This window comes from Aulonocara sp. 'chitande type north' Nkhata Bay, linkage group LG1, assembly GCF_057382095.1.
Source record: "Aulonocara sp. 'chitande type north' Nkhata Bay isolate Kocher_YH1m ecotype deep benthic linkage group LG1, A_spYH_male_GT1.1, whole genome shotgun sequence".
NCBI classification, from domain to species: domain Eukaryota; kingdom Metazoa; phylum Chordata; class Actinopteri; order Cichliformes; family Cichlidae; genus Aulonocara; species Aulonocara sp. 'chitande type north' Nkhata Bay.
In genome coordinates, this window is record NC_141344.1 from 6,842,319 (window position 1) to 6,867,234 (window position 24,916).

General features: G+C 39.7%; 1 protein-coding gene across 3 annotated transcripts; it reads right to left on the reverse strand.

The window, feature by feature from the left end:
• Positions 1 to 666: 666 nt before the first annotated feature.
• On the reverse strand, positions 667 to 24,337 carry eprs1 (glutamyl-prolyl-tRNA synthetase 1). Of its 3 annotated transcripts, XM_086309268.1 has the most exons (36): positions 24,161 to 24,337; positions 21,756 to 21,840; positions 21,538 to 21,637; positions 21,301 to 21,457; positions 21,052 to 21,188; positions 20,675 to 20,769; positions 20,466 to 20,592; positions 20,157 to 20,349; positions 19,881 to 20,052; positions 18,458 to 18,691; positions 18,288 to 18,372; positions 18,101 to 18,160; positions 15,822 to 15,842; positions 14,323 to 14,433; positions 12,160 to 12,296; positions 11,862 to 12,069; positions 11,677 to 11,789; positions 11,457 to 11,574; positions 10,481 to 10,642; positions 10,135 to 10,302; positions 9,641 to 9,871; positions 8,583 to 8,786; positions 8,240 to 8,476; positions 7,896 to 8,161; positions 4,527 to 4,578; positions 4,233 to 4,442; positions 3,740 to 3,812; positions 3,544 to 3,623; positions 3,350 to 3,451; positions 3,098 to 3,253; positions 2,814 to 3,011; positions 2,502 to 2,675; positions 2,214 to 2,374; positions 1,928 to 2,006; positions 1,766 to 1,830; positions 667 to 1,642 (listed from the first exon to the last, which is right to left on the reverse strand). In XM_086309268.1, the coding sequence occupies exons 1-36, from the start codon at positions 24,201 to 24,203 to the stop codon at positions 1,492 to 1,494; spliced, it is 4,965 nt and encodes a 1,654-aa protein (XP_086165394.1). In that variant the 5' UTR covers positions 24,204 to 24,337; the 3' UTR covers positions 667 to 1,491. The 3 variants fall into 3 exon arrangements, with proteins under 3 accessions (XP_086165394.1, XP_086165474.1, XP_086165557.1); XM_086309348.1 differs by lacking the exon at positions 15,822 to 15,842 and having other exon boundaries at positions 24,161 to 24,336; XM_086309431.1 differs by lacking the exon at positions 9,641 to 9,871 and having other exon boundaries at positions 24,161 to 24,336.
• Between the last annotated feature and the right edge of the window lie 579 nt (positions 24,338 to 24,916).

Consider the following 24,916-nt stretch of genomic DNA (forward strand, 5'->3'; position numbering starts at 1 on the left):
AACACAGAATGTGCAAGAAAAGCAAGCTCGCAGTATGAAGTATAATTACTCAAATAACTGTAAGTGAACATATAACACACTTTTATTCTGAAAACAGACAATTAGTGTAATCTTTTAATCTTGACTGAAGTTCCTCGTTACGTAACAGATAAGGTTTATCATAGAATAGAATAGAATAGAATAGAATTCAACTTTATTGTCATTGCACATGCACAGGTACAGGGAAACGAAATGCAGTTTGCATCCATCCAGAAGTGCTTTAGTGATATAGATATATTACAATATATATTAGCAATAATATAGATATGTGAGTATCATGTGAATATTGTAATTACCTTACATACTTCCTTATGCTCAGTAAACAGCTCACGCACAATAATTTAAAACCCAGTGTAAATATTATGCAAGTTTACTCAGTTCTGTTTGATTGTAGTTTATTGATGGCATGTTTGTTGAAGTACTTCTCCAGCACATTTAGATTGCAAGCTTTGATATGCATAAAACTGGCACCGATGTAATATTTCTGGGTTTTTTTTTTAGTTACTATTATTTTCCCATGCAGCTTTCCAAAAATAGAAAAAGATCATCTTGGACTTGATTATCTCCCCCTATTTTACCCAGGCTTAAAAAAACAATAACAAAACATAACCACACACATACACTGGATAGTTTGCCATGGAAATTACTTTATTTTAGACAGGCAGCAGAGATCTTTCATGTGAGAGAAGAGACAGAAGGCGATATTGACAATACACATGGTTCATCACAGCTGCACCATTTGGCTCAGGGGGATAAGAGATTTTTTTTAAGCCGTTAAATATAAAGCCACATACTGTAACCATACAGACAGAGCAGGGCTGACAAAACTGCAAAACCGCAAGAGTGCTTGCAGAGTTCCTGAGATAGTCTGGCTGTGAGGGAGATGGGGCTGTTGCCAGGCAAAGAGACATTGTAGTTCTCAGGATTTCCCCTCCCCATCAGTAACATTCTCCTTTGAGAGTTTTACAAAAAGGCCAAACATCCTTAATTCATCAATTTTCAAGTACAGAAAATCTTGCATTTTAGGTATGGAGTTTGAAAAGTATTCAAGAAAGTGGTTTTAAAGTACAATTGCTGCTTTCACTCATCAGATGTTTGATGCTGACACACCTGCCTAACTCCTGGCCATTTCCATTCTTGTGTCCCCCTCTGGACAGCGAGTCTCTTTCTGACAGGCCCTTTAGAGGATAATCAACAATTTAGATATTAACGGCTATAAGAGTAAACATCTCTTGTCTCCGCTCCATTTCCAAAGTGTTGTAACAATGATGACATGTTTTTGTTTTTTTTAAAAACCCAAAACAAAACAAAGAGAGCATGTTCCCTTCCTGAATCCCAAAGTTTAGTCACCTCACTTAAGTTAAACACCAAGAAGGAAAAACAGTTACAGAGAAGGTGGGAAAGCCCTTTTCTACTAAGATGCTTATTCTCTTGCCCCAGAAGAGCAGGTGCTCAGTAACTACGTCCAAACAGAGTGTAGTACTGGGCCGGCTCCTTGCCGCTGACACACTTTTGTCCAGGTTGGAGGGTCTTCAGAGGAGTGAATGGGATACAGAGACTCTTGGCTCCCATGGACGGAGCACCAGGCTCCAGGTCCTGGTCCCTAAAAAAAGATCAAGCAAATAGTCCTTCAGTGGTGGAAATTAAGCACTCTGAGCACAACAAGCAAACTGTGGGGGAAATCACAGGAAACATTATGTATACAATACCAATATGTCAGACTTACTTAGCAGTGATTTTCTTGATCCAGTCCTCGCATTCAATTCCTCCACAGAATGGGATCTGGACAATCTATCAAGCAAAGGAAAATATATGAGATCAATTATTTATTCTGATGAGGAAAGACGGTGAGATGTCTGAGCTGTTGTGGCTTGTTTGTGTTACTCACCTTGCCCTGGTCCAACTCTTTCTGGAACTGCTCCATTGTGTCTGCAGCCACCATGTGACTCTTCAGATCATCTGAAGCTCTGACAAATAGACATTAACCAAGTGTTTACAGACACCATGTAATCTCACAGAATCTGTGTACACTTATGTGTACACTTATTTATATTTTAACTTTGACACTTGTATCAATTATTAAATCCTCTAACAAAAAGCCCTGTGGTAGAACTGTCCTCGACTGGGGATGTGTCCATTTGTAACAAAACCTCAGTGTAGTAAGTATAACATACTTTTTGAACAGGCTGTTCTGGATGTCCTCCAGCATGTTGAGCAGATTCTTCTCCACTTCAGCCTCTGGTATTGTCACCTTTGCTCCTGAGTCTCTCCTCACTGCGACACACTGCTTCTGCTGCATGTCTTTAGGGCCCACTTCCAGTCGGATAGGCACTCCCTGGATGAGAGACCCCAGCATACAGAACAAGGAGTCAGAAACCAAACTGACATCTGTTTTTTTCCAATTAATATCCTCTGCATCAGGTTAAAACTATAATAAGGATTATGATCATGTTGTTAATGACCTTGAGTTCCCAGTGGTTGAACTTCCAGCCAGGTGAGTAATTGTCTCGGAGGTCAGACTTCACCCTGATACCAGCCTCCTGCAGCCTTTTCAGGTATTTGGTGCACTGAGCCAACAGCACCTCCTTCTCCTGCTCTGGCAAGGTTGCGGTGATCCCACAAGGAATGATGACAACCTGGGAAAGGAAAGAGAAATCTTAGACTGGCTGTTGCAGCATCATTTACATCAATATAATAGAATTAAAAAAAGGACCTTAACATCTTCATCTGTTACAAAAATAAAATCCCATGTGTACATGTGACTGAGTGTTCACCTGGAGGCAAGCCACTCTGGGTGGCAGCACGAGTCCCATGTTATCTCCGTGGACCATGGCGAGAACACCGATGGTCCTGGTTGTGATTCCCCACGAGTTCTGGAAAGCCAGCTGCTTCTCGCCCGGCCTCTTGGGGTCCTCAAACACAATCTCAAACATCTTGGAGAAGTTCTGGCCCAGATGGTGGGACGTGGCACCCTGAGGAAAAGGGGACTCTTGCTTCAATGCAATGTTTACTTGCTTACTTGAGTAAGAGGATTGAGAGAATAAAGCCAGTGTGTTACCTGAATGGCTCGGCCGCTGGCAGAGATGAATGCCTCCACGGTTGTTGTGTAATCTCCTCCTGCAAATTTCTCCTTCTCAGTCTTCCTCCCTTTTACCACAGGGATGGCCATTAGCTCCTCATACACCCTGGCATATAGATCCAGGATTTGCAGAACCTGCATACAGATGACGCATAAACAGCCTTCCAGAAAAACTGTACTCGAACATGTCTGCCTAGGTACGACTGTTTTACATTCTGTCATGTATATTACCTCCTCAGCTGCCTCCTCCTTTGTGGCAAATGCTGTGTGTCCCTCTTGCCACAGGAACTCTCTTGTCCTCAGGAAAGGCTGGGGATGTTTGAACTCCCATCTCTATACAATGGAGAAGAGATGCACACTAAACTGGGTGCTCTTCCATGAGCAATCTTGCAACCATTAACTAAAGAAAAGAAGGGAACACTGACCACAACGTTACACCACTGGTTGAGTTTGATTGGCAGGTCTCTGTGAGACTGGACCCACTTTGCATAGGCTGGATACATCACTGAGGTGAATAAAGAGAGATAAATGGGGTTAGGAACAATGTTAAATGTTTTCAAATTGATATGCTGAATGTGAGTCTGCATAGCTTTATGTTAGCCAAAGAGCTGTGGTTCAGACCTGTTTCACTGGTGGGTCTGACAGCGATGGGCTCTGCAAGCTCAGTCTTTCCTGACCGAGTTACCCAAGCAACCTTAAAAAAGGGGAAACCAAAACTGTAATAACAGGATATTGCACATTTACAGTTCTATATTTTTACTACTAGTTTTATTTGTATGATTATCTCATACACGCTCTTTCTGTAAAGAGCACTCGTCTGTTTGGGCAGCTAGGACTGACTGTTTTGACCTGCTGAGAGAATTTTTACGACAGCCACCTTAAATGTTAGGACTTGAACCTTTCAATTAACCTCCTGACATCACTAGGATATAAATGACGGAAGACCATAAAAATAATGGCAGAGTCCCATTTATGGATCAAGACTGTGCTTGATCCATAAATGCATGCGCGAGCATATCATTATGATTTCTTGTAGTTGCCTATTTCTTTAATTTATGTTACCCAGTTTGCTTTTTGTAAACATCAGAAGATGTCCGTGCAAAGTCTCATTTACCTCTGGAGCAAAGTCTGCAATGTGGGACTTCTCCTTCTCCAAGGCTGCCTGAGAGACAAACATAGGGAAGTAGCAGTTCTCCACACCCAGTTTCTTAATTTCCTTGTCAAAGAAGTCTTTAATAGACTCCCAGATTGAGAAAGCCCAGGGTCGCAGCACATAGCAACCGCTGACGTCATAGTACTCAATCATCTCAGCTTTAGTGATGACCTGAGGAGGACAAGAGAGGAATATTAACAGAAGATTTTGACTGACATAGCAAATTGTGCTGTTGGAGTAAAGGGTGATACTCACCTGAGAGTACCAGTCAGCCAGGTTCTCCTCTTTTTTGGCTTCCAGACCCAACCTGACAGGAGATATACAAATGAGTAAGAGTTATAGAAACATTTCATAGGTCTTTTAAGCACAATTTATTGTTAATCATGTGTTTCTTCGACAGAATTTCATTTATTTTCTTCACAAATTTGAGAAAGCGGTGATGAAGCACTGACAGAGAAACACGAACACAACAATCAGCTAATTCTTGGTTAGTGATCACTGCTCCTGAGTGCACAAACACAAGAGTAATGACTGCAATTTCAAGTCAAGTCCATCATGCTGCTTAAAGCAAACTGTATTTCTAAAGCTAACTGACAAAACAGAGCCGGAGCATGAGGGCAAAATGATAATCCTTTTTTTTTGGCACAATGACACTTTTACTGCCTGAGGAACAAAATCTACTTTCTATATATCCATATAGACGTATATAAACCCTTTTCTCTCCCAGCAGGTCTCCAACTGACAGCTTCAAGTGTGCAAAAACAAAAGTGCCAAAAACAAGACTACGAGTCTAAAACCATGTTAGTATCAAGGCTTTGTACTCACAGTCTAGAACTTTAGCATGCCAACATGGTAAGCATTAATTCAGTGGGTTAGCATTTAGTAATCCTAAACACAAAACACTGCTCAGGCTGAGGGGAGTGTCAGAGCGACTGTCAGGAAACAATTGCTAGAAAATGCAACTTATTTAAAAATGTAGCTTTTATTGAACCATATGGCAATTGAAAAAAAAAAGACAATATTTTACATACAGGAGAATTTTAAACATTTTTATTTGTATCATGTTTGCCATTTATTACATTTTTAAGTAATATGTATTGTAAATATGTATTGTTTGGGTGCATCAAAAATGATGCACCAGGCGTTAAGGAGTTAACTCTCCCCCTAGCCCAGGGGTCGGCAACCTGCGGCTCCGGGTGGTTTGGGAAAATAAATTAGAAGTATTTAGCTGAAGTGTATTTTATTTGTGTTTAGTTCTTTTTTTAACTTGTAGTTCTAAATTGGAAGATTATTGTGATTTTGAAATATAAAAATAAAATTATATCTTATTATTTTTTCATCGCTCAAAATAAGCGTCACACTCGCGGAAGCCGATATACCCGCCAAAACGCTGTGCATTTATCGAGACTTTCAACACCAAGTAGGCCAGTTATGGATCTTCGGATCCACATTATGTTGTTCTTCACCGTGAACTACGTTAAAAACAAACACCGCTCACGCCTCACAGATGACAGCAGACGCTGTGCGCAGAGGTTCGGGACCAGAAGTCTTATTGTAAACATATCACGCAGACCCGACGATGTTTGCATGAACACGCTTTTCAGCATCTCTTTATTGACCACTTTTCACACACGGCTGCTGTACGCATACAGCCGGCTGTAGACTTTAAGGCAGTGAGGCGCGATTGCGGGTGCCGCTCAGGTGCGTCCGCCTCCCCTGCAGCGGCGCTGCAGACCACGCCCCGCCACACACATTAACCAGGTAAAATACATATTTAGGCAGAATTTTGCAAATATCTAATTTTTTTTTAGCAGCATAGTGCTTTTTTTCCCCAATTACTTTTTAAAAGTCAGGTCAAGGCTCCAAAAGCCCAAAGGCGATATAAGGGTGGCGGCTCACAACCGTTTGTTTCCTACATGGATCATTTTAGTTCAGCTGGGTGTCTTTCCTTTTGTTATCTTTCTTTAAGAGTTCAAAATGTGTTAATTACATAAATAAATGTAATTTTCTCTGTAGCACTTCATGAATTTCATAAGCAACACACCTTAGTTGCTCTGTGGATTCTTTTAAAAAGCAGTTAAAAACTTTTCTGTTCATACAAGCCTTTTGTTGATCTACGTATTTTATATTCTTTACATTATGTACATTTGATCTTTTACATTGTGTATAATGCCTATTGATTGTATTGTTTATTTTAATATTTGTGTACAGCGCTTTGTGACTGCCTGTCTGTGAAAAGCGCTTAATAAATAAACTTTACTTGCTTTAGTTGTTCACACAAAGCATAAAGGACAAAAAAAACCAAAACAATATATACAGCGTTATCTTCACTTTAGATTTCAAAAAGTATTTGCGGCTCCCAGTGTTTTCTTTTGCGTGGAAACCGGGTCCAAGTGGCTCTTTGGGAGTAAAAGGTTGCAGACCCCTGCCCTAGCCCCTTATTTACCACTCCCTATATTTAGACATGTACCATTTGTTTTATTGGATAACTTTTAGGCACATTAAATGTAGTGTATTATACAGTAAACAAGGCGCAAATTCAGACAGAACCTATAATTATTATATTATTACAACAAATTCCATCACTATACATCCGGTAGTTGTCAAGATGATTCACTAAAAGCCAAAAATATCAACCTCTTGATGCTGTGGTGATCATAGAAAACAGATATTTCAATCTGGACCAACCATGGCAACAGTGCCCTCTCTTGACAAACGGCTAAATCATGAATATTAAAAAAATTAGTAATGTAGCACCATCTTAAAGCCAGTAATTTTAGCACACAACAGGCACTGAATATGCAGGAAAAAGCAACCACGTCAGACTCACCGAATCTGATTTCAAAAACCCTCCTCAGTCGGTAAGAAACAGCAGCATAGGCTTGTGCTTCAACCATCTTCGGTTTCCAAATCAACACACCCAAATACCTGTGCGTGAGTGTGAGTGTGTGTGTGTGTGTGTGTGTGTGTGTGAGTGTGTGTGTGTGTTTATTGTTCTAAGACAAGACACCTGACAGGAAGCTGGTGGTGTTCATACCAACAACAGTCCTGCTTAAAATGTACTACTCATTGGAGTACAACCTCCATCACCTGCTGGGGGTTTCATGTTAAACATTCAAATATATGTTTACCAAACCGTGCATATTCTAATGAGCTCAAATCAGATGTATGAGAATGTGACCAAGTGTAAATGCTTTAATTTAACTCTCCATTTATTGTCAATTTTCAGCAAATTCAAGGACAACCAACTACAGACAGCTGTGCTATTTCTTTTACAATAATCTGCTTTCTTCCCCAATAAATGTTTCCCCCATTCATCACAGTCACATGTACCCAAAGAACACATTTTAATGTGTTGAAAACCCAAAGACAAACAATAACTTGTATGCAATGCAAACAGTAAAATACTACTATGTTCCTCAATATTCAATGTTCATGGTATTGCATGTAAAAAGGATTATCATTTTAGCTGAAATCATATCACAGTTGTTGTTATGGAGACCCATTTTAAACCAAAAACTGTGTTAGCTGAAAATTGAAATCTAAATTTAAGCCCGAGCTAGTTCATCTGCATTTGGAAATATGTGAAGAGAGATGGGTGAAGGAGTACTTCCAGTCTCTCACCGTGTCTGTTTCTTGGGTCCTTGACCCTCTCCTGCACCTCCTGCTCCTCCGGAGGACTCCTTGCTCTGGCCTCCTTTGTCTCCTTTACCCTTCTTCCCTCCTCCTCCTCCACCCTGTTTCTCAGACTTGTTCTCCTTCTCCTTGCGGTTTTTGTCCTCTCCTCCTGTACCACCAGCAGCAGCCACTGGTTTGTAGTCTTGTCCAGTGAGAGTCTTGTACTTGCTCTTCAGGTCCAGTAGAGTCTTCACAGCTTCGTCCACCTGGTCCTAAAAAGGAGATGTGATTGTTTATGTTTATGTCTGTGCAATTTTAGTTGTATTTAATACCACTCTGTAAGTTCTTACCTTGGGGGCCTTCTCAGACTTTAGCTTCCTCACCAGGTCTCCCTGCTGGGACACCTGTGAGAACAGCTCCTGAGCCTGAAGAGAGGAGTTAGACTGAGTGGAGGCTGAGCTGGCCTGGGTTTGGGTCTGGGCAGGGGTAGCTGGGGCTTGTAATCCCGGTTTGTAATCTTTTCCAGTATTCTGTTTGTACTCTGCCTTCAGAGCCAGCAACTGCTTCACTGCAGCATCTACTTGATCCTGAAAAAGAACCAATGGAAGGAGAAACATCAAGTCAAAGTCAACACCTCAAGGACTACTGAAAGCTACAGAGCCTCAAAAATTTAGGCAAATGGTAAAATCTCACCTTAGGAGCTTTTTCAGCCTTCAGTTTTCTGACCAGTTCTCCTTGTTCAGCGACCTTCTCATAGAGGTCATTGGTGGAGCCATTCTGGACTGGAGCGGGTGCTTTCTGAGGTGGGGCCGCTCCAGGCTTATACTCCTGGCCTGTGATACGTTTGTACTCTTCCTTCAAAGCAAGCAGCTGTTTCACTGCTGCATCAAGCTGGTCCTGAAGAAGATGAAACAAGGAAACTGTAACCCAATTTATTACGATGTTTAGGATTTTTGTGGGTAAAAATATTCCCATTCCAGTGCATGGTGAATATTGTTTTCCCACAATTTACATGCTGGCGACAGCAATCAGTTTTTTTTTTTTCTATCAGGTGTCAGATCATTGTATTACCTAAGATTGGTCATGCATTTTTGATGTTAATTCAGACATTTAGCAGTGTGTTCAGCTATCACTCTGATCAGTACAATCCCTCTGGATTACCCTCTCGCAGACAGCAGTTAGAGAAAATAGATAATTTGGTAATAGTAATAAAGCAAATACACACACATTTTTAATATAAGCACTGTTATAATTGTGTGAAACAAGTATGTTAAGCACATGCCGATACGGAACATTTACTGCAAAATTAATTTAAAACCCTAAAACAAAGTTAAAGTAGTGCAGAAAATGTGTGCAAATAAAGACAAAGCACTTTCAACTAGGGTATTTGTAAGAAGAGTCAGAGAAGTAATTTTTTTCTTTCTTTCTTTCTTTCTTTTTTTAAGTGGTGACACATAATTCATGCCAAAATAAGAAATAATCAAACGTACAATTATCTGTACCAGCCCTGTTACCAGGAACCACGTAATGTTTCCAAGAATAAATCTAACTGGTTCGGCACTGAAGCCATGATAGGATGGATTGTTTATTTTAACACTTGTGTGTGTGTCTGAGTAACATTAATAAGTATTAGTGGTTTCAGACTAAGTAACTCCAAATTTCTGACATCCGATTTCCGAGGTGACCGGAATGTGGCATATGAATAAGGCAGGAATTTTTCTACTGTCTGTATTCATCATGCATTTGAATACCTTGGGGGCTTTTTCCGACTTCAGTTTCCTCACTACTTCTCCTTGCTGTGCAACATGTTCATACAGGCCCGAAGAAGAAGAAGCAGGTGGCGAGGAAGAAGAGGTGGCAGTCACGGGAGATGAAGCAGAGGGGGCGGGTGTGGCCATCCCTGGTTTATAATCCTGACCGGTGAGCTTTTTAAACTCTGCCTTGAGAGCGAGGAGCTGCTTTACTGCAGCGTCAATCTGGTCCTGGTACCATTAAAAGTGATCTTATAGTAATGGGTATTTCAGAATAAGCTTGACTGTCATGCAAATGGCACGAGGAGGTGGAACGGTCACTGGACAAATGTTGTGGGACATCACAAGGGAAGGACCAGACAAGTGATTTTTGACGCACGAATTCAGCGGATATGATGGGACACAAAAAACGAGCGGACAAACAACGTGGGGCATAAAACGAAGATCTGACAAACAGATGAGGATGTGACTATGGATTGGAAAATGCCCTTTACCTTTGGTGCTTGCTCTGCTTTCAATTTCCTGACCAGCTCACCCTGCTGGACAACACGACTGTATGGACAGGACGTTGAGTCTGAGGAAGAGGTAGATGGGGCTGGCGTTGAGGCTGGAGGAGCCATGCCTGGCTTGTATTCCACACCGGTTTGCTGCTTAAACTGCTCCTGCAGATAAAGAACAGATGAGACTGTCAGTATTTTTTTTTTCAAGCAAAGCCCTTTTTGAACATCAACTCCTGACAATTTCAAGAGAATTTGGATTTAATATTTGCCAGAAGGATCAGAAGGATCACTTCAGCACATGTCTTTATCTTTATAATACTTTTATTTAAAGCCAGCATACCTTTAGAGAAAGCAGCTGCTTAACAGCCTTGTCCACTTCATCCTTGGGAGCTTTGGCAGCTTTGAGCAGGCGGACAGCTTCGCCCTGTGCTACAATGCTTGAGAACAGGTCAGCTGCTGGGGCTGGCACAGAGGTTTTAGGAGCCTTGGCAGGGCTGGCAGGCTTATACAACAGAGATGAAGATGAAGAAACTGTCAGTTACCAGTTTATCCAAGATGTCTCACATTTTTATCCCATTTTATTCCAAGCTTGCATGCTAAGCTGATGCCCTGAAGGCCCTAGATGCCAGGGAATTTTATTTATTTACTTTTATTTTTAGAAAGACGCTACAAACATAAATATTGTTAGCCTACTGTTGCTAACAATAAAAAAAGAACACGTGATAAAACTCTGAAGAAGTAAAGAACCAGAAAAGTGTTATGACTTAATAGTTTTAGCAGATAACCATCCATTTATCTTTTATCCATAATAATTAAGACAGGTAGGTTTGACTTTCCTTTGGTGTATATACACACTAGGACATAAACACACACACACAATACATTCTCTTCAAAAGTAGGAATGAATAAAATCCACATAAAATTCCCAGAATAAAATCCTTCACACGCTGTGTGACCAACAAGTATAATAGAAGGAGGCTAGCTTTTCACTAATATTCAACTTTTAAGCTAGAAGCTGTCGGTTTTCAGGCAATAACAAATAATAATATAAAAGGCCGACTGGTAGCTTTCAAACTGGGCCTGAACCTTGTTTAGTTTTCACCTATTATTAGTCTAGCATTTGCTTTACTGGTTAAACCAGTTAGGATTCACAGGGTAGGTTCCTGCTACTGCCACTAATTGTACTGTGCTTTTTGTTTCCGTCTTAGTACATCCAACGCAAACATCAGAGCAAACTTTAAGTAATTCAGATGACTTTATGTCTTTCATACAGGACCATTAGGCGTATAATTGCAAACCCCTTACTGAATACTCACTGTGTTGTCAGAAGCCTGAGTCTTGCTCTTTTCCTTGGATCCAGCTGTTGGCATCTCCTTAGTGTGGCCATCTGGAATGTAGATGAGCACACAAGGACTCTCCTTACAGCTGTTGGGACTGCAGACACAACCCCAGTTAATAAAACAGTAATACAAAAAAATGGATACATGCCCAAAAGGTGTTTTGGTACTGAGCAGATTCGGGTTTCCACTTCTTTACCTGAGTGGCTCATAAGGCTGGTCACAGATGTAGAAGCCCCGCCTCTGGAGCTGGATGATGTCACCTTTCTTCAGGTTCTTCAAACAGGGGTCACCAAGCATCTTTTCTTCCAACTGAGATCAAAAACAGATAATAAAATAACCACATCCATGCAGTATAATGCACACACAGAGCAAATAACTGACCTTGCTATGTTTATTAATGTAGTCCTTGAAGTTGTCGTCTTTGGTGATGACAGCTTTGGAGATGAGTGGTTGATAGTTGACGCAGATGGCTGGCACCGGGAGGGAATTGTTTGTTTCAGCCAGCCAAGTGATCTTTGTTGTCTTCTTGTAGTCTTTGTTGTCCAGATTCAAGCTTGCCTTCATGGACAAAACCTTTCCATCAGCCCCTCTAAGTGATAAGAAAGGGCGACAGCATGAACAGATCAGAGGGAATTCTGATTCTTAAAAGAAATACAGATCATCTAAACGATGGTCATACTTGTTGATCTTGGTGATGATGAGGTTGCCCCAGTTGATAAAAGTAACCGTCTCTCCCTCTGTGAAAGTCTCAGCATCGGCTCCTTCAATCAGAACTCTAGGACCATACCAAACCTCCTTCATCCCAACCTCGGCATTCTAGATAGGCACAGAAATGGCATCAGCTCAGTAGCACTGCAGCAAAGCTACATTGGTAAGTATGCATCAGTGAACTGACTCATGCTATAGTCAAGTGACATAAACTGCAGTTCCTGGAGTGGCTGGTTTTCAAGTAAGGGAGAGTCAGTCCTTATAGCAAAAGATGCTGAATGCTATTAACGGAGATGTTTCAGCTAAAAACCAAGGTGCTCTTCCCAAAAGAGAGTAACACAAGACATGTTAGAGCTAAAAAGATTTTTAGGAATAAAATCAGTAGGGGTGCAACGATACACAAAATTCACGGTTCGGTTCGATACTTTGGTGTCACGGTTCGATATTTTTTCGATACAAAAAAAATGTTCATGCCTTTTTAATTTGTCATTTATTAAAATTATAAATATATATTTTAACTCAAAAGTACAGTTTTTAAATTTAACCCTAACCCTTGTGCGTGTTTTTTATTTTGACAGCAAATGCGCACCTGCGGACCACTTATGTGCAGCCCTGGTTATTTAGCTCCTCATATTGCAGCCACAGAAATTCTTTTGTCCATGAAACCATAAAGCTGCACTTTCTTTTTGCCTTATAGTCTGATTTGTCATAACTTCTCCGTTTTGTGGTAAGCTTTTCTTTGGCTGTCACTTCTTCACCCTGACCTGTCTTATTTGGCTCAGCAGAACTGAAATGCTTTTACACATTCACTCACATAAGCTCAGCGATTCTCTGCGCGATCAACCTCTCACATGTTTAAGCTGCAGGAGATTTCACTTGTCATGTTTGCATAGTAAGCTAACGATTAATAAGACGATGTCAGAGGAATTGGTGCACAAATTATCATCACTCACCAATCAGTACTGTAGCTCTCTATACACAGTTCACGCGATTGCAAAGTGAAAGCAAAAAAACAAGCGCAAATTCAAACGCGATTTCAATATGTCACATATTGACAGTGGCTCACCGATGCCAATGACATAATTACCCAGCTACATTTCTGAAAGAATGCAAAAGCATTGACATATATTTTTCCTTCCTACAATAGCCCGACGGGCAGGGAAGAGATAGATTTTGGTAGCCCGACTGGAAAGATCGCTAGCTCCAGGACGTCGGGCTAGCGATATTGCAAGCCCTGTATCTGATTGAGGAATCACTCATCTTTGGAAAAGAGAGTTTATTACAGAGAAATGTCTCTTTCCAAAATAAAAGCTATACTATCCGCTTCTTCTGGGCTATATTCTCAGCAGCATAAGGAGAATCATGTGCTAACAGCTGTCTAAATGACTCTAAAGTTAGTAGCATGCTTGTTGTTTTGGTCTTTGCACTAGGATGATGTCTGCGTAAATGTGCAGTCATATTCGTTGTGTTCCCACTAGTGCTTTCAGGTTAATCTCGTTGAAATGACCTTAAAGCCACAACACGGCAAATCTCCGTTAACGAGCTACTGCCGATCGCCCCGTGTGTGGGGCTAGACGGCCAACAGTTAACGAGCTAACTGCGCTAACACACTAGCTCCCACCCATGTAATTGAGCATTGCATGGCACATCCAACATACTGTTTTACTTTAGTCCATGACTCGCTTACCTTCAGGGTCATACGTCACATGAAAACCAAAATAATTCCAAACGCCAGATCTGAATGAGGGTGGGGGAGGTCCATGTGTCTTGCTAGCTTGCCCTGCGCTCTTCCTTCTGACTATGCTGTCTGTGTTGAGTGCTCAGTGGATCTGCGCTCGACAGTGCAGCCTAGGCGGAGTAGTCGAACGCAGATTCACTGAGCGCTCAACACAGACAGCATCGTCGGAAGGAAAGTTGATAAAATAAATTACAAATGTTGTATTGTTCGATACATAGCCGTACCGAACCGAAAGCACTGTATCGAACGGTTCAATATCGATACGAATATCGTTGCACCCCTAAAAATCAGTTACAATGAGATTTAAATGACAGCTGTTTTGATGGGACAAAAATATGTAAGTAATCAAAATTGGCGGCAAGCTGTTAAAAACAAAACAAAAAAATCCCCTCAAACCTTGGGATGTTTGGCAATTTCCTTCATCTCCTCTGTAGCCTCTGGGACAGACACTGGCACCACATAGGAGCTGGATAGAGCTGTGTACCTGGGAGCTACCGGGTCTATAACCTAAAACACCAACAGAGAGAGACACATATACACACGCAGAGGTCAGTAAAAGAAAAATCTGCACTTCACATACAAAAAGCTGAGTAATGCAAGAAAAAAGCAAAATATGATGCAACTTTGAAGGCTTCTCCAAAAAGAAACAAAAATCTGGACAGAGACGCTTCAGCTCAGTAAGCGATAAATAAAACTAAGCCAGAGGAGGAAAAAAAAAAAGATGATTTCAAGAGTGAATAATGACTGTATGCAAGTTGGGAAACAAGCTTTTATTCAGCTGCTTACTTAGTCGCTATCCGCTTCCACTATTTTACCAGCCAGCCTGGATGTAAATGACAACTGAAGGATTTGAAAAAACGTTTTCATAACTGATTATAACGTATCGTACACACACTTTTCATGTTGTTCCACAAAGTTATTTATTGAAGATCTAGTCATAAAAGTCACCATTTCTCACAGATACTACTGCTAAAAAGTTTCAAGTCATTTTGTCTATTTAAAAAAATCTTTTTTAATATAACAAAAACATTCAGAAAAGTTGCAACCATCACTGATGTGCTTCAGTGGCACACGGGTTTCTCTGATGCAAGTTTACTATGTTAAAGATCAACAACTTTGGTTGATTAGAATATCAGCCCTTGTGGGCTTGAATGTAATCTTAAAATGGGGAGAAAAAAGCAAAAAAACCCAAAACAAAACATGGTTTTGAAAGTTGTCAGGGTAACAATTCACATATTATTTTGATAAAAATCAAGATCTCATACACATTCTGTATGAAGCCCTTTACAAATTGTCTTACCAATATGTACCATTTTATGAATCTGCCACTGGAAGACCTGTGACCTGTTCACAAATTAAAGACTTGGGTGTTCTCACTCAGTAATGCATGATTAACTATATGAAAGGGCAACTTCTTCATCACAAAAAATACATAAATAAAACTGAAGTGGCGTAAAGGATGAAAAAGAGACAACAGATTCATAGGAAGATAAAGACAAACTGCCTTTTTGGTTATAAACATGCTGTTCAGGGCAGTTAATATGGAATATATTGAAGCATTTCCTGTATCTTCAGTGAATATGCTTTAGATTTGACATTTGTTCAATCTGTGTAAACATGTATAGAATAAAAACAACCATATTTACTTTACTCAGAATGTTTGGGAAGGGAAGCCAACAGTCACGTGACCCTAAATAACCACTATTTTAAAAACCTTATTTTGTATTGACTTAAAATTGTCTGTTGCATTGTGCCAACCTATTGTTTGGAATCCTATTGTTTGGGCTGGTAAAATAGCGCAAGCCATTGGCGGGCTTTCAGATTAACCAGCACATGATGGAAGCAGGGAGAGTGACAATGAGGAAGAGCAGGAGGAGCAGGAGGTGGAGGAGTACCTTCAGACAGCTAACGGGCAGCTTGGAAACAGAAGAGTGAGATGCTGTTTAATGTCAGATACGATAGAGGAAGAGAGAGAGGAAGAGACAGACACATTTACACAGAATGATCCATTCACAGAACTTATCCTTGCTGCTTTGTTACACTCTCCTGATTTGGTTTGTGTCTTATGTCAACGTCCAACGCCCTGACCACAAATGCATGTATGAATAAAATAGTGAATTATAATTTTTTCAAATGGACGACAGGGAAATCAAAACAGGGGAAGCAGAAGAGGAAGTGAAAGCTGAGTGATGAGAGTAATTAAGCAACTAAAGAATAAACTAATATGGAGCCTACTTTATTTCACTAAGCTCAGTGAAGACTTATTAGAAGACTTATTCTGCCTTGTTTTATCTACCAGTGGTGCATGAGCCATTAAGCATGTGTCTCTATGATGTCAGTAATTGTGGATATTGCTAATATGGTCATCAGTTTGCTGTCAGCATAAAAGCTCCTCCCACATGCTGTTAAATTCTGGCTGCCCTTATTAACAGAAATCAGAATAAAGCTTATTTAATGGAGGGTCAAGAGCTACCGTGGGTGAATTGATTAGCTACATAATGGTCGAGTTTAAGATGAATAAGGATTATATTGGATTATTAACCCTTTAAAACCACTGCAGTACAGTCCAAAGATACAATACACACCTAGAAATCAGCTTTGAAGTCATGTTTTGATTTTACACAATGTGGAAAAATGGCTACTATTCAAAAACGCCTAAAAATGGCAGGTATATTACTTCAACAACAGGAAAATATTTTAGCCTTGTCAAACAGACCAACAGTGTAAAGTTCCTAAAAACTGACCTAACCTGTTCTGGCACATAAGACTAAAGCACACAGTGGAATCACATTCACTGAGATTCATGTGGTCCAAAACAAAAATGAAAGTGATCATTAACAAATATGTAACAGGTAACAATTATTATTATTACTATTATCATTATCATTACAACTCATTATTGTGTTGGCCATTAATGCCCTATTTCTAACTTGATTTTGGTTGAGCTTAAAACATAAGTAAATAAGTAAAGCTAAATCAAATGCTTTCAAACCCAAATGCCTGCAAAGACACTAGGATGGAATGGTAGGAACAGTACGAGGCACTGGTGAGTAAACTGTCTGTTAAAAAGCTCCATATTTGAAGATTTATATAATAAAAAGGAAAATAAAAGGTGAATTAAAAGCAGACAGCTGCTCACAGTTACAAAGTCTTGATTAGCAGAATAGAATTAGACAAAACTCATCTCTTAAATACCTGTTAAAAAAAAACAAAAACAAAAACAGCCACCTTAAAACATCCCCTTGCTAGCATGAAGAAAGTTTATGAGAATAATGTAACTATCTGACAACTGCAAGGAGCAGCTGGTTAGTTGAACATGCACATGAGACCTTTGCAAAAACAGAGACAGCTGTCTTTAAATCGACCTCACTGCGACATGATCACTGCCAATTGGTAGCTGTTGAATTTAACCACCCTTGAATATAAATCCTTGTATAGGTCATACGTTTAAAACAGACTTTGTTTTTTGTTTATTTTTTGAGAAAAAAAAAAAAAAAAACTGCTTTCACTTTCTTTACATTTAAACTGATGGTTCACACCTTCTTCCTGACTCTGGGATGAAGCAGCAAGTGCCAGCAAGGAAGACCACACAGAGGAAGCAACACTGACGTCCAGACAGTTGAAAATGAGGACATCAAATCATGAATACCAACATATGTGGGACGTGAAATGAAGCAACTAGTTTGGTTTTTCAGGTTTTCTGTGTTATTGGGGTTAATAAGCAGGCTGAGATTGGGGGTAATGAGGCAGAAGAGGAGGTGGCAAATGAAAGCATTTAAGAGAATGAAAAGAGCAAAGCCATGCCAGCAGTGAATTTGCAGAGCCTGTTTTTTTACTACAGATTCATTACATATACTTGAACGCTGGTAGATTTACACTTATACCTCTATGCTCACACGTGACATCTCTAACATATAAGTCAGGTTTTGACTGAAGAAAAATCCAAAACTAATTCACAAAGCAGGAAATAAAGTTATTTTGTGTGCAATTTAATATATCAAACTTATGTTCACTGTGCTCATATAAGCCCAATAAATACATTTATTTGTGTTGCTGCAGCAAAGCTAAACAGGCTTTAACAACAACTGATTAAAATTCATGATCAGAAACATTTTAAATGTTCTACTGACAAAAATTTCGACACAGATGAAATATAACAAAATTTTAAATGTACCTTCTTATTGAAGGCCCAGATCTTGTCCCACTCCATGTTAACCACAGACCTTGATCCACCCTAGGGAAAAAAACAGGGATTAATAAATAGAAAAAAAAAAGCACATTTTTATTTAAGAATGTACTCATTTGCATCAACATTGTGGTTTTCACTTAGCACAGATTATTGCATCTTCTTTAAAATGCACCTGGGCTGCTATGAACTGCTTCAGACCCTCCACAGTCATTCCTCTTCTCAGCACTCCTCTGACAGTGGGGAACCGAGGATCATCCCTGAAGGACAAGACCCCCAAAAAAGTCAAAAGAGCACTTAAAGGGAGAGAGAGATAAAAAGCAAAACAAACTAAGCCAAACTCACCATCCATCAACATATCCCTGATCAACAAACCAGGTGAGCTTCCTCTTGGAGAGCACCGTGTTGTTGAGGTTGAGTCTGGCGTACTCCCAGACGTAGGGCTTCCTGAGGCCCAGAGCATTGATTATCCAGTAGAACTGCTCATCACGATCATGATACTCAGTGGTCCTGAGAGCATGGGTAACGCCCTCTAAGCTGTCCACAATGGGGCAGGCAAAGTCATATGTTGGGTAGATGCTGAAAGCAAAGAAGATGAGATGTATTATCAAACTTAATTATCTGAATGTGCTCAATTTTTACCACACACACACGCCGTGATTTGTTCCAAGGTACACAAAAACACAGCAAATTCAGAGTGACTTCTGTTATGCTCAACAATAAAGCCTTCACTGACCGACTGCTGCTGTAATGACCAACCCGTTAACTCAACTTGAGTGGTCCAGTCAACTTTAGAAAACATTTTAACCTTTTCACGCATAGCGGTCACTACAGTGGACAGCTATTCAAAGGCTTTTTCCTTGTATTTGTGTCAGTGTTGATGGTATACTTGCACATAAACCATTGCATTGGACACTGATGTGTCACTCCATACACATCAGTTATCCACCTAAGTGGATATGTAAAAAAAACTCTTTGAAAAGTACATGTTTAAAAAATGAAGTTCAAAAATCTTTGTTTCATGCCTAAAGATGAATAAAAATACTTAAGAAAAAAAATCCTGATTGAGGTTGTCAGAATTCATGCATGAAAAGGGTTAAACCCCTGCATGGATTACGTTTATTGCCAAGTTCTATATGATTGCTTGTTTTTTGTCAGTGCGCATTGCTGGTTACTTTAGCATGCATCTAAAAAACAAAAACAAAAAAAAAAACATGCGTCTCCATTTTTACCAGGTGGACAGTTAACATCTAGACAGACCTCATGAGATAAGTGATAAATGTGAAGAGCCACTACAAAGGCTGTGAATAAAGCTCAGAAATTTCCACGTATTTAAATTTAAAAAAACAAACAAACAAAAAAAACAAAAAACAACAACCTTGGTTTCATGCTGTTCTCTTTTGTTAATGCAAAATGAAAAAAAAAAAAGAACAAAAGTGATCAATTTGACCAACTAAAATAAACCTACAACACAATATGCAAAATCACAGGACAAGTATGCAACACACATTTTCTTTAATACAAATTGAAAAAGTGCAAATTATAGTCAACATTTTGGATGCCACAGAAACTAGAGATTAATTCCTCATCAATTTTAGGATTTTGATTACTGGAATAAATAAAAATTGTTATTAATACCAGAGCAGTTTTTGAATAACATGACTTCCTCTGTTCGTGTTAATGCTAATTTCTGCTTTCTACGCTTTTCTTTTTATTCTGTGTATATAAATGCTACAATTCAGACTAATAATAGAATAAAGCCACATACTTGTAGGTGTTTCCTGTGCGAGGGTGGGCTGCGTTCTTACAGCGGTAGAGGGTGGGGTCTCTCATGCAGCCATTGTTGGAGTTCATGTCAATCTTTGCCCTCATGCAGCATGTCTGACCGTACTCTGTTCCCGCTTTCATCTCCGACCACATCTTCATGTTCTGCTCCACGGCTGCAAGAGAGAGACACAGAGAGGAGTTGTATAGAAAAATCACATGTTGCTAGGCTTCAGCATTCACTGACAGGTCATCATCATCGTCCCGTCCTAAGCCGTACAATTGTTTCTGCAGGTGGACTCAACACGCTGCTCCCTCTCCTGCTTCATCTGCTCAGGTGGGGTGTTGTCGATGTAAGCTTTGCCCTCAGCAAGCAGCTTCTCTGCAAACTTCATTATAGTGGGAAAGTGGTCACTGGTGTAAGTGAACTGGTCTGGACGGATCTGGAGCATGGCAACATCTTCCAGGATCACCTAAAGAGCAGCACAGCAAAGAAATGTGAACACAAAACTTACACTTCATGGTTTTTTTTGTTATTATATTTATTTATCCAAGTAACAACAAAATAAATAAATAAATAATATCTTACCTTCTCAAAGTCCTCCTTCTCCTTCTCAGGGTTGGTGTCATCGAAGCGCATGATGAGCTTGCCTTTAAATGTGACCTGGTAGTGCTGGTTGAGCAGGGCAGCCTTGGCATGTCCGATGTGCAGGTATCTGTCCAAGGGAGGCAGAGAAAAAGTTAGGGAAGCTAGTAAATTAACAAACGTTTCTTCTAAACTCCAGATTCAAGTCGTACCCGCTGGCCTCAGGAGGGAACCGAACCACCACCTTGCCCATCTCAGCTCCTGGCAATTCCACAAACTTCCCGACATCTGCCTTTTTCCCTTCCAACTGTGAAAATGACACAATCAGTCAAGAATGGAATTAAAAAGTGCATTTATATCTTAATCTTACATGGGTCACAAACATAATAATCAAGCATTAAACATTCAAACATCAAAATTTAATGTACCAGTTTAGTTTAAAGAGATAAAAAACAACATGTTTGGTGGCTTTATAAACATTAACATCTATTCTTTTTTCTTTGCATCTTCAGGTTAAGGATTCGGGTCATGCTCACCCAGTTTTACAATCATAGTTTGCCACAATGAACACTGACAAAATAACACTTACTTTGTTTTTGTTCATTGAAGCCTTCTTACTGGTGTACTTGTTGCCTACAGCAGTGAAAGGAACTTGTGAGCTCAGGAAGAAGAACCAGCGGCTGACATGGGAAAAGGATTTGCCCTGCTTTGGCCATTCCCCATGATCTGTGGATAAAGAGTCACAATCTGTAGTGCTGATTTTAAAATGTTTAGTTACATATATTTCACACTAAAATCAGTCAGAGAAAAAAGCTGTTATATCCTGGATGTTACTGACCTTTGAGAGCAGCCCAGACAGACAGATCAGCCAGGGTGAGGGCATGCCCAACCAGGAAGGTCCGCAGTGAGAGAGCCTTGTCCAGTTCAGCCAGTGCCACAGTCAAATCTGGCTGATTACACAGACTGCGAGCACTAAACTCCAGCCAGTGGTCAACCTGAAGACATCATGAAGAAAAAATTAAATGAGCATTCAGAACAATTGCAAAACATCACAGATATGCACAAACATACACACCTCAGTCTGCTCCATCATGTTGGATCCATACAGGCCAAGAGCAGGAGCAACCCGAGCCAAGTAGCGACAGATAGAGTTGTCATCGCTGAACTGGACTGAACTGAGAGAAGGAAAATGAGAAGAGACAGTTGAGATAAACTAATGTAAACTCCACATCTCTTATTTTGTACAGCATGTAAATTAAACTCGACCTGCAGCTCGATAATTGTGGCACCTACTCTGAGATGTGAAGCCGCGTGTCTTTGCCTTCCTCCACTGATACCTGCACACTGCTCTTCACATGTTCAGCTGTCAGAAGTGCCCCTGCAAGACAGACAAGACAACACAGTGTTTTTAGTGTTTTTACTCTCACACTCCAAAGCACAGCTCCAAAAAACAGTCAAATTTGATCACTGCATACCTGCACACTCAAACAGATATGAAATCTGACAACCAGGTGAACTGGTCCAGTGACACAAAGCACGCAAGCTGCAATCTTTCCCGTAACTCTGCACAACACCTACCTTAAGTTCAGTCTGCTTCAAACGCTTTTTGTACTGAATCCACATTCAACTCCAGACCTTTTATCTGCTTATTTCTTTTCATTTGTTTTCAAACTAAACAAACCGAACAATGGCATAAGCTCACATACAGACAAAATTACATTATTAGTTGTGTTACAGGTCTCACAATTTCACATTAATATTGTAACAGTATGCCACAGTTAATCTAGGAGGCCAATAAAAATTCATTTTTATTTCTGAGCTCATAACAAGCCTTGGTAAAGAACTCAAATAGATAACCCCCAAAATTCTGTAATCTGCTACACTGAACAAGCCCATGAGACAGAGTTGCTGAACATTTCATACACAGAGGTGACGTTCCTTTGAATAACTGATGTAATCTTTTGATGAGCATGCCAAACATTCATAGAGCTACCGTGAATATTTTCTAAGGATTTTTACCACACTTCACTAGTGACTGCAACATACAATTCCTACTGCCAGTTTGACCGGAGTGATTCAGAAAGCGGACCCTCGCCGTTTCGTAGAATATTGTAAAGTCATGGTTCCCTTGGAAAATGGCTTAACATTCATAGAAAATCTAAAGCTGTGTGGTGGGTGTCTGCTCATACTGTGGAACACAAGTCCTTAAAAATGATGTAAGTTGTAAAGACCAAAAGAAGAGCAGGGTTTAGAGCTTAATTGTCCGATGTATATACAGTAAAATATAAATAGTACTCCCTTTCCTCCAGATTTTAGATAAGGCAACAGAGTCCAACTTCTTGAAGTACAAATAAGTGATACTTACTGTGTACTTATCTTTGTCATAGAATAATGAAAGAGCAGACCTCACCTGGCCATGAAAAGTGCCTGTCCAACTAATTTTGAGAAATGGAGGACTATGTATAAAAACACCAATAAACCCAAACCAGTGCTTTTGTTAAACCTCCTGAACTAAAGCTGAAAGTCTGAACTTCAATCACAATCTTGATTTTTTCATGTACAGAGGCAAAGCTGTAAAGAAAGTATCTAAATACCTACAGATTTTATTGTAAGGTTTATATAGTCATATATTGGCCTGTCTACAGCTGGTGTATACATGCTCTGTATAAATATGCATGTATGTACAGCTGTAACTGTATGTTTACAGGTGCATTCCGGCATATCACCATTATAAAGGAAAGCTTCTCTCTGAATTTGTTGTGCCCTCGCATACATTCCAAGCACCTGCATTTCTAAAAAACCGAAAGAACACAGTGCAGGAGTGATCATCCCCATCCAGTACTACTACGTTTCAGGAGGCTTGCATCAGCCTGCTGTGCTCAGTAAAAAAAATAGCTACACAGGGGCGCTGTTCAGCAATTATGAACGCTATTCATTTCATTAGCTTGCTTTTGGAAATAACTTCACAAAAATAATCCCTATAAATTATTTTCCACAGTTGATTGAACGTGTCAGAGTGGTCTGCCACAATGCATTCAGTTTCAGCAGCTTATAAAAACCGAAAGCTGCCCAGCTGAGCTAACCGGCCGGTCTTTAGCTAATGTCAACGTGTCAACCAACGTGTTTCATTTCCAAGTTCAAAAAGACTTTTTATGTGTAGTGTACTCATGATATGTAGATGTTACAGTGGAAGCAGGTGGATAAGAGTTAGAACCGCTGTTTTGAACAAAAAGAACATTTCGTGAACTGTTCACGTGTTGTGGTTTTGGTTTCAGAAGTGCCTACTGGCTAGCTAGCCTTAGCTAGTATTTGTATGCATCTACAGATCACCAATCTCCATTGATTTATGGATGAAGTCACACTCTTAACTTCATATTTTATTTGAAACAAGAGCTACTACTCATTTCACGATATTTTAACACTTTATATCATCTGCTATTAAATTCGGGTCGTGTACAATGATCAAATATAAGTCGTTTTAATTACAAAATAAAACTCCAACTTATTTTTTTCACATCTTCATGTCTGTCTTAACAAGATTCATCACAACGACTGATTTTTGATATTATAATTATATATTTTCCAGTTTAGTATGACACACAGGTGTAAGAAAGCTGATGTCACTCGCAACCTTTCATGCACACACACGGCTAATAGCAGAAAGTCACGTTATTTGGGGATCTCAGGGTGTAACTCACCGAGAGGAGGATTGCTTGTGTTGATGGTGAGATTTAACGCCATACTGCAAAATCCGGCTTCCACACAGGTGGTTACGAGACCCAGCTGAAGTTAACTGGCATGTACAAGAGGTCCACAGCACAGAAAACACTACTCCAGACACAGGAGAGAGAACGAGCCGAGTCGTTCTTCTTCGCCTTTCTTTGCGATTTACGGCAGCTGACATCCCTTTGAGTTACACTACTGCCCTCTTCTGGTTGTAATGGTCAATCGTCTGCTATGCAGTTGTTCAAATCAAATTATTTCACATAATTCCATTTTTACCAACTTAGATTAGTTAAAATCTATGAAGATTTACCAAGAGTCAAAAGTCGCACCTTTACAGTTTGTATCTTATCAACCCTTTTGCGATTCTCTTGGCTTTCATTAATAACTATAAGGTCAAGAAGATAAAGAAAATTGGTATTTTTGCAGGAAATATGACCCATAAAATTATTTTAATGTTATATTGATGTTAATATGTATAATAGTTTCTGTTCAATACAATGTTTTTCTGTTTCATCTTTCAGCTCTAGGCCTGTGTAGGGTCTGTCTTTTCTAACATGCCGACTAACGATGTTGTCAAAGAATAATTACAATACTTAAACAGTGCTTCAAGATTGCATTAACTGGCTAATCCTTGATCATTTAGCTTTAACTTTATATCTCACTGAAATATTAGTGTATTTCTGTCGTGTTTTATCTGCACTTAATAGGCATATAATAGGCATAAGTGA